We start from the raw sequence: 16160 nt of genomic DNA on the forward strand, positions 1-16160 counted from the left end.
AGTGAGGCCAGAATAGGGGTGATGTGGTCGCGCTTTTTGTGGCCAGTCAGCAAACGTGCAGCTGCGTTTTGGACTAGCTGTAGGCGTTTAATTGAGGCCTGGTCCATAACCACATACAGAGCGTTACAATAGTCCAGTCTCGAGGTAACAAAGGCGTTAATAACCCTTTCTAAGTCATTAAAAGATAAATACGACTTGGTTTTGGCCAATAGTCTTATTTTAAAAAAGCAGGATTTTACTACGGTGCTGACCTGCTTGTCGAATTTAAAAGTGCTAGTGAAGGTCACTCCAAGGTTCATGACCGAGGGGAGGATGTTTTTTTTGATAGAGCCCAGAATATCAACCGGAGAGGCTGGAGGTTGCGGTCCAAAAAAGATGACCTCAGTCTTGCTCTCGTTGAGGTTGAGAACGTTTTTGCTCACTCCCTGATAGTCCAAGAGCGACGCTTGGTCAGGGTCCTCGGTGCGTGCAGTTGTGACGCACCGAGTCTCCTTCAGCTTCATAAACAGACGCAAAGAGCTTTCAACTGATTGCAATGTATTCCCATCGGCGGCGGTATTTGACGCTCAGGGAAGCACCGCATCGGTCCATGTCGGCGGCAGTTAAAGGCAATGTGAGCGTCCATTCCCATTGGATAACGGAGAATTTTACACCCGGAAGTAATTATTCTCCTTACTGTCGATTGATTTTACAGTGATATCTGCACTACTCATCAACTCAAAAACACCAGATTATCCTTGTTAATTACACAACATTGATTGGTTTAAATTGTGTACAATGCTTTTGTATTTTTCCCCTTCGAATCGGAGAAACAAATGTTTTTTCGGAGTTTAGGATGGCAGAAGACACTACACTACCCATAATCCTCAGCTATCGTTTAGGACTACACCAGCCGCTTTGCTTGACAAACCCCGTGATTAGTCCTCAAGCTCTCTGATTGGATGTTGGAGTGGCAGTGCGCGAAGTTTACACCGAGCGTCAAACAGCTCTTTGAAATGGAATGAAACCACGGCACACTATCCAAAACTGGACTCGAACGTGTCCACCCCCCCCACCCCCCAGAACTACACATGCTGGCTATATGTGTGTTTCGCAACATGTTCTATGGCGCGTCTCTACTGGGAATTGTAGTTTTCGATCACCTTAAGATAAGATAAGATATACTTTATTGATCCCAAGTTGGGAAATGTTTTTGTTACAGCAGCATGTAAAACATGCAATTTATTGTTACTTTGTAATTCTCTAATCGTTCATTAAAAACTGTATATAATGGCTATTTTGCACATCCCTTTCAAGATTTCAAGATTTTCAAAGGTTTATTGACATATCATATACACAACTACGGTGTAGTTACGCAATGAATGAAAAACTTGGGTCGCAGGTTCCTCAAAAGTACATTACAAGACATCTATCAATATGTGTGTATACCTCCATCATTAAACTGTCATTCTGCACATTTCATCTTATAAGAGTATAATAAATATGTATAATATTGGTTAAAATAAGTGCTTCAACATAGTTAACATTGCACGAAAGTTGATTGTCAAGTCCCAAAACAAACCATGCAATTAGACTTTAAGTACTTTGTCAGGCTTAATATTTATCTGTAGATACCCCCAAAGCTTTTTGCTTACATGTATTTAAAAGAAGACCTTAACTTAAAGTATTATTTAATGTTTTAATGAAGCCTAATTAGTTTGTCTGTTTTGCACATCCTCCTATTAATATCTTTGTACATCCGGCACTAAACTGTTTTATTCTAGATATCATTGATATTTTCTATTCTATATTTCTATCATTGACCTTCTACTTTCCCCCTAATTTGTATGTACCCTTAATATTTAAATGTTTTCATCAAATATAACACATTCAACAAAACATGCAGCAGACCCTAGGCAAGGCAAGGCAAGGCAAGTTTATTTATATAGCACCTTTCAACACAAGGCAATTCAAAGTGCTTTACAAAAATGAAAGACATTAAGAAAAAGGCATTTAAAAACAGTAATTAAAAAGCAACACAATCTACCTGCATTGCAATTACTCTAAACGTGTAATAACGTGCTTGAACTAGTAGGTGGTTTGGGTTAAAAACGTTTACAGTGTTAACACAATAAAATATACTGCTGTTTCTGGTTTAGTTTACGACGGATATATTTTTTGATCCACAGGCGACCACACATATATTGTTTTGATATTTGTAACACAAAAGCGATGGGAAAAACCCACAGCAACACAGAAAATACGGTCTTAACATGAACCAGCGGTCTAGTTAATAAAAAATAATAATATCAAACAAAATATTACTATTAACTTTATTGTGAAATTAAAACAGAACGGTAAAAGAATAGTTTCCGGTCTATTCTGAGGCCCAATCTCTGTAGATAAATAAAGAACTAAACCAGCCGAACCATTTATTACAATGCATTTATGTGATGAATTTCAAAGAGTAAAGCAAGCACTAGCTGAATAAAGTATGATTTTATCTTTTACGAAAGTTTTTTTTTTCATATGGAATACAGTCGGAGGTCTACCAATCACAGAACTTGAGGACTAATCACAGGGTTTGTCGAGGAAAGCGCATGGTGTAGTCTCAAACGATAGCTGAGGATTATGGGTAGTGTACTGTCTTCTGCCATCCTAAACTCCGATACAACTATTTGTTTCTCAGAGTCGAAGGGGAAAAACACAAAACCATTGTACACAATATAAACCAATCAATGTTGTGTCATTAACAAGGATAATCTGGTGTTTTTGAGTTGAGTAGTGCAGATATCACTGTAAAATCAATCGACAGTAAGGAGAATACTTATTTCCGGGTGTAAAATTCTCCGTTATCCAATGGGAATGGACGCTCACATTGCCTTTAAATGCCACCGACACAAACGAATGCGGTGCTTCCCTGAGCGTCAAATACCGCCGCCGATGGGAATACATTGCAATCAGTTGAAAGCTCTTTGCATCCGTTTATGAAGCCGAAGGAGACTCGGTGCGACACAACTGCACGCCACGGGACCCTGACCAAGCGTCGCTATTGGACTATCAGGGAGTGAGAGTGTGTTGACTGAACCCGTAGGTCCAGGGAACTCATTACATTGAACTCCTGAAACTCAGACAGGTTTCATGCTGCGTTGACATTGTTAGGACAGAATCTGAGCTCAGTGTGCCGAGGACAAAGCATCCATCACTTTGAAAGTCTTGTTTAACAAGCTGTCATGGAATAGTGTGAAGTACAGTAGATCTACGAACTAAAGAAATACAGATCCCCTGTCTTCAGTCAGTTATGATAAAGAATAGAAAACTATTATACAGTGTTTTTGCTTCATAAATATTAAGCTAACAATGGTCTTTTCATGCAGTTTTAACCAGCAGTGCTACAGACCCTCTACACAAACAAAAAATATGTGAGTGTCTGTGTGTTTGTGGAATTGAATCGCCAATTTAGATCAGATTAACTCATATACTGCCTCATGTTGCACTCAAGGCCACTTCTTCTGCTTTTAGCCGATGCTTCCACATGGTTTGATGCTGTGTGTTAGCTTTGTCAAGGCTCTTTACATGCACTAGTAGTCTTGCATGTTCAATGTTTTGGATTACAGCATAGTCACCGGAAAACGTTTAAAGGTCAACATCCGCCTCTTGTGTGCGTTTGTTGATTTACTCTGCACTGTGGCAGTTGTGTTGGGCAGCACATGGCCTGGTGTGTGGTCTGAGGCTTAATTTGGGATTAACGCTCAGGATATTACAGATTACAACACTCCGCGTTTGACCTCTCTGTGTCTCGGCAGCCAGCGATGGATGGATGAGCTTTTATCTTTTAGTAGTTACAGCAACTTAAGGCCAGAGCCTCCGATGAAAAGCTTCCAAACATGCTGTGTCACACTGTCAGCATGAAAGGGGGGGGGGGGATTACACACCAGCATATATTTGAGTCATTCACAGACCTCAAGGCTTAACTCAAACCCTAATGAGCTTTCATTCAACAACTTCTTGAGGTTTGCAGAGAGATAGGTTAGGTTTGCAACGACAAAAAGTTGAATATTTACTCAACACGTTTAATCGATGATTGTTGAATAGGTTGGAAAATGTTAAACAAATGATTCCACAACTAAATTCCATTGATGAAGAATATATATTAAGACTTCACAAGGTTTACTTCTACAGTTTAACATATGCAGTTCAATGTATTCTTCATGAAAAGTAACTTTGTTTTTGCTGTTGTATCGACAGGGAAGGTCTACTAAGGTGTCAGTATACGACAGTGCAGGACTGTACAAAATTGTGCACTATTATCCCTTTTGGACAATTCATTGCATCTCGCCGCGCTCTGTCACGGTTTCCACCCCGCCTTTGAGTGAGGCAGTTCAGAAAAGCTATAAACACCACCGCCTTGGATTTGTTCAGAAAATGGGACTCTCTTGTGGCTGTATTTTTTGCCAGAAAAAATAAATCTGCCAAGGAATAACAGGCAAAAGTACTGCTAAATCATTATTACTGGCATTTAAATCAATTTTTATCACCAATAGAAGTAACATTACATTTCAAATTGTATTACTTTTATTTCATTCACTTCAGAAAACATTTTTGTTCCCTTCTTTATCTCTCTCTCGAGTTAGATTCAGGCCCTAGCACAGAAACAAAAATATTTGTTTCCCATGTTTTCCACATTTTCTGTTTACAAAATTGAGTGTACATTTGGTGAACGATACGATTTGCAGTGCATGTCTTTCTCTTCTGCGCTCTCTATCTCTGTCTCACACCCCTGCTGTCATCCGAGGGCCAACTGCCAGCTGCCCCCGTACTTCTCTGTCCTCATCCATATTTGATGTGTCTCATTAAAACTTGATTGTGGAAACACTTCAGCATTCTGACATTCCTTCTGATCCACTATTTAGTCACCCTCAGCACTTCCGAGTGAGATAGCCCCCCTCGGTCATGCGTGTGCGACCTGAGAAAGAAGAAACTTAAACACAAACACTTAAAGTTTTAAAGAAGACACGCTACTTTATCCCTGATGAAAATGCCTGATTTGAAACCAACAGTCTGATGCCTCCAAGTGCACTGAGTAAATGACGACAGTTGGTATTTTAGAGCGGGGTAAACAGACGATAGGAGATGCTTCATAAAACATTCAGTACGACGGTTAAGTTGTTCTTGCTTGTTGCCATCTTACATGCAGGAAATAGAGTTGTCTGCTCATTTTGAGGCAGCATAACAAGGGTTTACCCCTGAATAATGATCACAACCTGCAAAAACAAACATAACTACCCTAAAGGAAAAACAAAATGGTGCCGTCATGACAGCTGGTTGCGTATTATTTATAATAATTGAAAGATCTAAGACCGTTATTTACAAGTAAAATAAAAACAGTAATACATTTTACTAATTAAAGCAAAGCAGAAGAACAATAACTAGCAAATTGTCTTTATAAATTATAACAAAGAAAAGTTCCTATGTCCTTGCTGTTTTAGCAATAACACCAAGTCTTATTAACTGAATTTTGGTCAACACTCATGTTAGCCTCACCCCATTGTAGAGTGATGGGCATCTGCTTAAAGCAAGCACACACACACATGCAAAACACACCTTGCTTGCCTCACTTGAACCCGTATAAGATGCTTCTTTTTAGCCAACACCGAGAACCCATCAATCCTGCTGAAGGCCAGAGTCACACACACCCATGCAAGTGCACACACTTCATTGTTTGACTATTCCACAGTGTAAATATCAAGCCTCTTGTTTAGTCAATGTGAATGCTCACAGGTGGGCGTATGCATTAATACACGTGCCCTGACAAGTGTTTGTGTGTGTCGTGAATGCTAACGTGTGTTTAACCCTGTGTTTGCTCTGCAGAGCCCCAGCTGAAGGGCATCGTCACGCGGCTTTACTGCAGACACGGCTTCTACCTCCAGATGCTGCCGGGTGGCACCATGGAAGGCACAAAGGACGAAAGCAGCTCCTTCTGTAAGTGAACAAACACACACACACACACACACACACACACACACACACACACACACACACACACACACACACACACACACACACACACACACACACACACACACACACACACACACACACACACACACACACACACACACACACCCACAGATCACACAGCTAGTTTGATGAGGGTGTGTATTTCAAAGCTCTGTAATATACAACAAGGAGTTTCCCCTGCTTATATGCCAAAGGACATTTTAAAAGGGACTTCCCAACAGGACGGTTGTAAATCTCTAATTTTTACAGCACATGCATGCAGGATAACACTGCCATGTATGCACACTTGGCAAGGTGCAGTGTGTGAACGCCAGCTAAAAGGCATTTGTTTTAAAATACTGTATATAACAGCAGAACCTCTGCTTAATATGGAGCATAATGTAGGTTTAAACTTGGGGAATAACACGGGATGTCGTTATATCCTAGATAATGTTTTCAACATACTAGTTTAATTTAACTTACATACTATACATCACCAGTGGCGTCGCCTAAGCCCCGAATGTTTTTTCTGTAGCCCCGGACAATTCTCCCTCAATAATATAATCAGGGGTGCACATAACTGGTACGCATGCGCGGCAAAAATCTGAATTGCATAACGTCACTTATGTCACTACGCGCCTTTGCGTACCTCAAAACATCAAAACAAAACACATATTTCGTCTACACGTGTTTCTTGTCAACACTCAATGGAGTAAACTACTAGACATGTAAAAAAAAACAAAGACATTATGCAGCTATGTTGCCGTTTCGCTCCCTGCAAAACGTCTTCAGACTTTCTATGACTGATTGTACTGGGTGCTGTCCGAGCCGCGCAGGACATAACCGACGGACCTGTGAAGCTTTACAGGAGGCAGAGGCTTAGATCACTGTGGAAAACAATGAGACAGAGTCATATGAGAAGCACCTTCTAAGGTGCTTCTCATATGACTCTGTCTCATTGTTTCCTAACTGTGTCTGTGCACATATAAATATTGCATCAAAGTCAATACAACGGAATAGTGTATGTACCAGGGCGCATGATATGTGTGTGTGTTTGTTTGTGTGCAGACAGTGCGACATTAAGATTAAACACATTTCTTTCATTTGGGAACACCCACATATACATATGGAGTTGGCCAGAAGTGTGTAAATTACTGTTCATGGTAGTTTGAAAACAAATGCCGTTGTCGGACACACACACACACACACACACACACACACACACACACACACACACACACACACACACACACACACACACACACACACACACACACACCACACACACACACACACACACACACACACACACACACACCACACACACACACACACACACACACACACACACACACACACACACACACACACACACACACACACACACACACACACACACACACACACACACACAGAGAGAGAGCAGAGCTGATCAGAGCACAAACACACACACACATCATGCGCCTTAGTGACCGGACATCTCTTTCATAAAACGAGTAATAGGGGGTTTAATCGGGCAGTTCGATGTGTGTAGAGGTGTGTGTGTGTAGAGGTGTGTGTGGTTAAAGCGTAGCAGCCTGCGGTCGCTCTTTAGCTGGTGCTGCACTTCTCAGAGGCGGAGTTACATGTCCCGCTGCCTCCTGGTGCTGTAGCGATTTCATGAAGTGAATGAGAGTCCGAGTTCAAAATATATCTAAAATAATGTATGCACTGCCATTTTCCAACAGAAACATTACAGTCTGCAATGAAACGGTTGTCTCCTGTGTGCTCCGATTCCTACTTGGCGCTCCGGTAACTTTCTCGTGCGAACAAGATAAAGTATCTTTTTTTTCAAGTCAAGTCTTTTATCAATGTTAGTCTCGAGTCCAAAAATATGCGACTCGAGTCTGTCAATATGTTATTCAAAAAATCTAAGATTTTTTTAAGAAATAAAATACAACGCATCTTTATTGTAGACTCCGAGTTGTTTCCATATTTCACCAAAGCTAGAGGAACAACTTCTGATCTAGGGTTAGGGTTAGGGATTTTGGGGAAATCAGTGGAGAATGTGAATGCACCATTTGCCTTGGCACAGATGGGCGCCCTCCACAGTTTCAAAATGTTCTTCTCCTCCATTTCTCACATTCATATCAGACTATTTTTCGGATGTCTACATGCACTCAGCTTATAAATGCAGTATTTTAAAGTCACTTAAGCAGAGAGTTCTCTGAGGATCTGAATGGAGACTTTAAGTTTTCGCCCATTATTGCAAAAAACCTGCTGAGGTCCTCTATTGATGAAAACACTCACACACCAACATCACAACCATGTTAACACACTCCTCTCAGGGATGCAGGGTCATCAGCTAGGTGATTACTGCCCAAAACATCATATCCCCTGGATTCCATCCAACCCTCCCAAAGAGATCAATATTGTGTTATAGGATAACCCTGATGTGGCAACACAGCATTTTTTCTGTCATAACACCAGTTTGGAGGGAAAACATGATGCTTGCACAATTTGGATTTATAATCTTCATAAGGAGGAAGTAAAAAAAATGTCACTTGTGTGGTTCTTTCTGTGAACATTTCCTTTACAACAGCACATTTTTAATGGATTTAACCGTGAGGCAAATATTGGGAGTTTTTCCCTCGGCGCTTGTCCCGCAGAAAAAGTATAACAGCATGTTTTATGTGACTTAAGGGGCCTACACACCAAACTGACACCAAAGAACACGTCCCGACGGAACACGACTGTTGTGTCGCCTCACGTCTCCTGCGTCTTGGCCAACAGTCGCACTGGAACACACCGCAAAGACTTCAGCCGACGGCCAAGTAGCACGTACGAACTGCGCATGCGTGGCAATAACTCTCCTTACCAGCAGGCGGCGGTAGTGTGTATTCGTCATTCAAAAGAGGCAACAACCGGAAGACAGACTGCGTGATAACCAAGAGAAGAAGAACAGACTGCGTGATATAAACAAACAACAAATAGCGTGTGCGTTCCATTTTCACTCTACAGCGAGAAGCTTTCCGAGGGCTTTCCTGAACCTGTGTCGAGAGCTGGAGTTAAATGAAATCTCAGATTTGCCTTCTTAATAGTTTGTTTGGGTCCCTCACATCCGTTTCGCTTCTCATGCACTGATTCGCTAAGCTGAACAGCCAATCAGAGTGATTTATTTGGCCGACGGCCTATAGCCAAGAGCCTCCCGATCGGCGGCGGAAGGTGTCGGTACGGCCGAAAAGACACGACGGGGCGGGACACACTAATCTGAGTAGGGCGACAGGCTGCTCAGCGATGGCCAGACATCTATCGACATCTATCGACGGCCGAAATCGGCTTGGTGTGTAAAGAACTTTAGACATTGCCAGGATTGTGTTTGCTGATTCTAAAGTGTTCATTTAGATTTGGACGTGTACAACCTTTCAAGACAGTTCTCTTAAAGACAAGATCCTTTGAAAGAAAGCATTGGGAAAACTTGTGAGAGCCCTTTAACATATGTTTGGATAAATTAGGCCGCAACACCTCAAGAAAGCTCCGCAGTAACTGATTAGACATGCTCTCACCTTTCTCTCTTATGTAACAGCACACCTACACTGAGGCAAACATCGCTGCACTGTGAACTTTGAACATTCTCATGTTCGATCTGAAATATTCATCACATAATACCGTAGGGCACATCCGAAGGCGAGCGGGAAGGGAAAGGTGGATGTAGGGGAGGGAGGAAGTATGGAAGCAGAACAAAATGTGACAAACGTATGGCCTAGCAATACTTTGATCACTAAGTTCCCTCAGGGCTTCTGGAACTAGGCGATAGAGAAAGTTGTTACAAAGCTGGAAGTGATAGTATATCGAAGCTACAAAAGAAGGACAAAAGAGTGTCAGAGAAACAAAAAGAGGGCACGGCGGAATACGCCAGAGAGAACCGAGCCAGCGAGACGCGGTGGGTTGGCAGAGGAAGAGAGAGGAAGTGAGAGGAAGTGAGAGGGAGGGGAGAGAACGTGAGGATGATAGAGAGGAAAGAGATGGGGAGCAATAGGAGCAGCTGGCACACAGGTGATGGCTCCTCCATCACTGTGTCTCCCCCCTCTGGTGGGAGGTCAGAGGAGATGCTCCCCCCGCCCTGCCCCTCTCTCCTTCTCTGCTCTTGGCTCTTCATCGCTGTTATGTAATAAAGCTGGAAGAGGATTGGAGGCAGCAGAAATGAGCATGCTGAGGGAGATGTATTATCTATTTATTAGGCCATAAGGTGATGTTAATGTAGCCCCTTTACAATGAATCACTTATTCTTTACAGTTCGCCAACCATTTTCCGAAGTACCGTTCTAGCAGCCATAGGTTTCCATTCATTCCATTATGGAATGCAGCTTTCTAACCCTAACCATTTTTTTAACAAAGAAATCTCACCCATAACTTGAATGAGGGACTTATGCATCTAGAGTCTTTCTGTAATTAAACCCACTAAGTCTAAAGTGTGTTGTAATTTTAGCATATTTCAAATGGCATACATTGTTAATTGTAGTGCTATGCAGAGTAATTGTAGGGTTCACACGCTGCACATTATGGCTGTAATTTAATTAGTTTCTGACTTTAGGAACTCATTTACATGAGTGCAAATGTTGTGTAATAATTACAAATTGCCTAACAAAACCCATAAAGTATATTATGCTGTGGAAAATTTTAAAAATGTCATGATTATTTCATATTTACAAAAAAAATGAAAAGGTCTGAGGACCCAGGGAACATCTGGATTTTCTTTAAATAATAAAGAAATTCAGTTATAATATAGTTTTGTGTAACAAACGTTATTTTGCGGCCTTTGACCCGTCAGGTTTTATTCAGACCTTTCCCCCTGTTGGGAATGACATTTCCAAGGCCCTGCAAACTTGTTTTCTCTACAATAATTAAATATTCAAGACCAAAAAACAACAACAAACAATTGTTAACGTTTGGGAAAATACCTGTAGTAATTATTTTTTGGGAGTTTTGATTGAAAGTGCTTGTGACTGAGATATACAATTCCACAACTGGTTCAAACCACAGACACAGCAACAGAGGTGAGACAAGGACATCATTGGTGTTTGGAGGGTTTGTTCACTAACCATATAGATGAAGTGACATACAGTGAATCAAACATAGATCATAGGAGCTGAATGAAGAGTACAAAATACACAAAAGGAAGCACAGGGAAAATAATTGAAGTGATGGAGCTGCTGGTGTGATTGTCACTGGATCGTTTAAATTCTGTTTCATGGAGAAGAAGAGAGAAAAACCCAGAATGAGACAGGAAGACAGACGAGGTGACTGAGACAAAGAGAAAAGAGGCGACAGAAAGAGATGAAAGCTATTGACTCTACATTTGAAAGCCATAAGAAAAAGCTCGACTTTTATCCACTTTAATTACAATCTCCCACTGTTGGAGAGAAATCTGACTTTTCTCTATTCTGGAACAAGCTTGCTCTTTCTGTCTGACTTTCCCCAGTGCTCGATAACAATCCTTCAAAGAGGGCAGAGGGAGAGAAAAAGTTGAAAGCAGCAGAAATGTGAACATCGAAAAGCAGATGCCAGATGAGGAGGAAAGGTGAAAGACTACCAGGTTTAGTTAGGATGAAAAGGAGAGCATGAAGAATACCAAACGCGGAGAAGTGAGGAAGCAGAGACAAGAGGAGAGAGTGATGAAGAGACCCGCAGAGAAGGCTGCAGGGTAAAATAGGACAAAGATGAATGGACGCCGTTGGAAATGTATTGGTTTCACGGGACGGGGAGAACGACAGCAGGCGTTGAGGGAATTGAAAGGGAACAAATAGGGAAGACAAATTAAGAGACGGGTAACAAAAACACTGAGTTAGATAATAAAAAGGGTTGTTAATTCATGATAAGGCAGGGTGAAAGCACCAGGGACAGAGAGAAGAAGAGACAGATGGACTGAAAGGCTCAGAGGAATGGAGAGGAACGCCTCGGGGAAGAGGGAGAAGTTAAATAACAGGAGGAGAGAGGTAGTTGTCTTGTCATCGGCGTCATCGACCGCGAGGGAAATCAGCCGCGAAGTTGCTCTACAAGTCATTTAATCTACTGGTGTGTCTTTAAAGCTCATTTTTTACAACACCAATGACAGTGTGTGAATGGAGAGAGGCTGTTTCCGTTGTTGCCAATGCAAATTAGCTTGTATTTATCAGTTCAAGTGTCACTTAACTGATTCCAGGGCCTTGTTTCAAGATGTAAATCACATTTTTTTGGAAGTGATTGTTTTTAGCGTGAAACATGGACATTTGCTTTCTGTCACGCGAGAGCAATGAAGGTGTGGATCCAAATGTAGGACGTACCCAAAGGAAAACTGTAATGTTTGGTTTTTGGCATAGCAAGGCTTATCAAATATAACTCTACAAACAGCAAACAGGGGATCCAACAAACGGGAAGGAAACAAGAACTTGAATGCATGCAAGTCTAATCACAAGGACAAGACACAGCTGGGGAGGTGAACACAATCAGTTAGTCAAACAGGAGGGAGAGACAGGAAGTAAAGCAGACATTAACATCGTAAGTTAATTCGTAACGAGGTTGATTTCTCTGAGCTTTCACACAATGCATAAAGCAAGCAAACGCCAAATGAATCTAGATACAAGTTAGGAAAAGTGTCTTTGGTGTTAAGGCCCTGACACACCAGGCAGTCACCAGAGAACTCGCCGACACCGACAGTTCCATCGACGAGTTCTCCTGCGTCTTGGCCATGTGTCGCACTGGAACACACCGCAAAGACTTCAGCCGAGCACGTACGAACTGCGCATGCGTGAGTGGCAATAACTCTCCTTACCAGCAGGCGGCGGTAGTGTGTATTCGTCATTCAAAATAGGCAACAACCGGAAGACAGAGAAGAAGAACAGACTGATATAAACAAACAAATAGCGTGTGCGTTCCATTTTCACTCTCGTCCATCGAAAACATGTTTTAGAATATAAAAATACATGAATGATGAAATGAGCACATAAAGTGCAGACATACTATAAAATCACAGTTAATAGACCTGCATCTGATGATCGCAGTGTTCTGGCGGGTGTGTAGTTTATTGAGTCAGCAATGTAGTAATGTATGTATGCCACTTCTTGCTAAATTTACATTTCCATGTGATGCTTTTATCCGAGTTGACTCACAATAGGTAAATGAACAGCAGTAGACAGTATCTCATTTACTGCACTGTACTTAAGGACAATGTTGAGGTACTTGAGACTAATCCTGCAACTTTATACTGACAAATAAACCCATGAGATGAAAAACCGGACTTGACCAAACAAATCACGGAGCTCTCAGCAGAGGACAGCCGGGGACGCTCCCGCCGATATCAGAGATGTCCCTGCTATGTGTGGGAGGTAAGAGAGGACATTTAAGGGCTATGTTTGATGTCTTTAAGTATCACCTGCTGGGGTTTAGCTGCTGTCCTGTGCCTTCTTAAATCGTTTGTTTACGTCCCTCACTTCCGTTTCGCTTCTCATTTGCTAGCTGAACAGCTGATCAGAGTGGTTTCTTGGCCCGATAGCTTGTGTCCGTATTTTGGCTGATTCAACATGTTGAATCGGCCGGGTGTCGACCGTGAAAGGCCAAATAAGGCGTGTCACGGCCGAGGGTTCGGGACACACCAAATTGACTTTGGGCGACAAGGAACGCGTTGTTGCCAGACAACCGAAGACGGCCGAATACGGCCTGGTGTGTCAGGGCCTTTATGTATTCAAACTAGTTTTGTGTTACAGGTAACTGAGCGAGAATACAGAAACACAAGTTATATATACATAAACCCTCTTACTATATTTTGCACATTCTTGCACACATGTCTGCAAAGCCCTCCACCTAAAAATATAACTGTAGTTTGTCATATATTCATTATGTTTTTGTTTTTTGTAGCTTTTAAGGTACTTTGTATATATAAATTAGGTGTAAATACTTGTCTTTACTCTTTTTTTAATGCTAAATAGTTTCTTAAAAATACTTGAAAGACATACAACATTTTTAATACCACAGGTCACATCCATTTGCTAATTGCATGACAATGGTCTCAGTTGCACACTAGTGTTTGTCAAATTATACTATACTCATACTGTAGATAGAAAAAGTACCCGGATCATCCTGGGACTTGGGCCCATAGAGCATAGGCACTGTAGTGTTTCTTAAGCTTTGAGATGAATGGAGAGGGAAAATAAGTCTGGATTCGGCTTTTGCGCTTTTTAAACTTTTAGGCCCTAATGATACTGATGGAAGTGTAGTACCAACTCTGGCCACTTAGAACATTTGCTTTGCGCCTACTGGGGTCAGCCACTATAAGGCCACACAACAAGTTGAAAGAGACTACATATAACAAAATGAGACCCAATCAGAAAGGCAAAACCCAATCGCAGAGCAGACTATATTTCAAAAATCACACAACAATAAGTTTCCATCCTGCCACAATGCTTTTATCTAGTCAGCTTTTGACACAAGTTCAACTCTGCGTGACTTCTCACAAACGACTGTAATCCTTTTCTCTTTCCAGTAGAGACCAACTGGGCTACACAATGCAACCGACAGTGTGCAGGCCTGCAGATGCCCTCTGCACAGCTTAACACAGCTGTGCCCTCAGCTGTGCCCCCCTCCCCCCCCCCAACCCCTCCTCCATCTCACCCAACCCCTCCTCCATCTCACCCCACCTCCACTTTCTCCTTGTTTGTTTACTGTGTAGATGATCGCGAGCCTCAAATTGACTTGCGGGATTGATTCGGCAACACCCTCCTCCCCTCCCCCTTCATTTGTCTCTCCCTCAAAATACTTTTGATTAATCCGGCGACCTCCTCTGTGAGAAGAAAAGGCGAGTCAAACAGAAAGGACGATAAAGGGGAAAACAGAGGAGAGATGGGACGCCTCTGTTATCCCAGGCAGAAAGTTGTGTGATCCATTCGATAAGAGAAGCTCCTTTCGATTGAGGAAAAAAGCAAGCTGCTTCCTGGAAGGGCAAATAAAGAGAGATAGAGAGAAACAAATGACAGATTGGTGGAGAAGTAATAGACAGTTTGCTAGGCCCTGTTACTGTTGCTACGCCTGCCAAGCTTTCCATTCTTAGTACATAGCTTATAATGACGGGGGCAGGAGAAGATCTGAAGCTAACTAGCTAATTAAGCCGCCGTTAGCTTGGTTGAAATCATTCAGGTTATGTGGGGTCATCAATACCGAGCAGAGCGAGGGAACAAGAGTGAAGGGAAAGCGGGAGGAGGGGGGGGGGGGGAGGCGACTGGAGCGTGCCTTGCTCTATTTGTCATCCCGCCCGTGGTCTTTGGTGACACCTTGTTCATTTGCGAAAGCGACTGTTTGAGATGCAGGGATCGATGGAGCAAATAAGAAGCAGGGCCCTGAAGATAGAGAAGGAGAAGGGGAGAGAAGCATTTGCAGTTTTCATTACCCACACATCTGCATTTACGCACTGGCACACGTCACTGTTTGCACTGCGTTTCATGTATGATGCAGGACAGATGGGATAAGCGATAACCTTTGGAATTAACAAATGTCTGCTCGTTCCACACATCGCCTAAAAAGAATAAGCTTGTTAGCTAGCATGTGAAAAAAACGTTAGAATCTTCCATGAAAAGAGGACAAATTTGTTTCGTCGTATTTAATTATACACTTCCAAACTCAAGGCTAGGGTTAGGGTTAAGTTGAGAGGGTGGTAAGTTATGTTTAGTTTGTGTTTGTCACCATGGCCAGCATTGACTTTCTATCTCCACCTGATGACTTTACTTCCATCCATTATGTTGGCAGAAATGTTGATGTGAAATTGATTTATTTTAATAGTAGCTGTTGCCCCCAAGAATCTAATAATTACCTCTGAGATTACATTTTTCCTCTGTATAAGGGATCCGTCATCTTGACAAACATGCTGTCATTTTAAGAATGCATTGAAGAAAAAAAAAACCCTCATGTGCTTCATCACAATGATGCAGGTTTAGTTTTTTCTGACCAGAATTCAAACTAAAATTGGTTGATTTTCAAGCTTAAATCTGTTAGTGACTTAATAAAGATGGCTAATATGAGCTATTTAGCGTTTCTGTTGTTACATTTGTTTTTTGAGCTTACAAAAAACACTTAATTGGTCACTTGGCAGACTTGTGTCATGCTCAACCTAAAATATAGTAGTAAAATAAAGTTTGAAAGGTTATTAATTAAGGTCATGTTTTGCCCAACATGTTA

General features: G+C 41.8%; 1 protein-coding gene across 1 annotated transcript in view; it reads left to right on the forward strand.

The window, feature by feature from the left end:
- fgf11a (fibroblast growth factor 11a) overlaps nucleotides 1–16160 on the forward strand; it is an 81312-nt gene that overhangs the window by 38749 nt on the left and 26403 nt on the right. The window contains exon 2 of the mRNA XM_034136389.1: nucleotides 5851–5961. Coding sequence (XP_033992280.1) covers nucleotides 5851–5961 — 111 coding nt within the window. The remainder of the gene's footprint in view (nucleotides 1–5850; nucleotides 5962–16160) is intronic.

The sequence above is a fragment of the Trematomus bernacchii genome, unplaced genomic scaffold, assembly GCF_902827165.1.
Source record: "Trematomus bernacchii unplaced genomic scaffold, fTreBer1.1, whole genome shotgun sequence".
In the NCBI taxonomy this organism is placed as follows: Eukaryota; Metazoa; Chordata; class Actinopteri; order Perciformes; family Nototheniidae; genus Trematomus; species Trematomus bernacchii.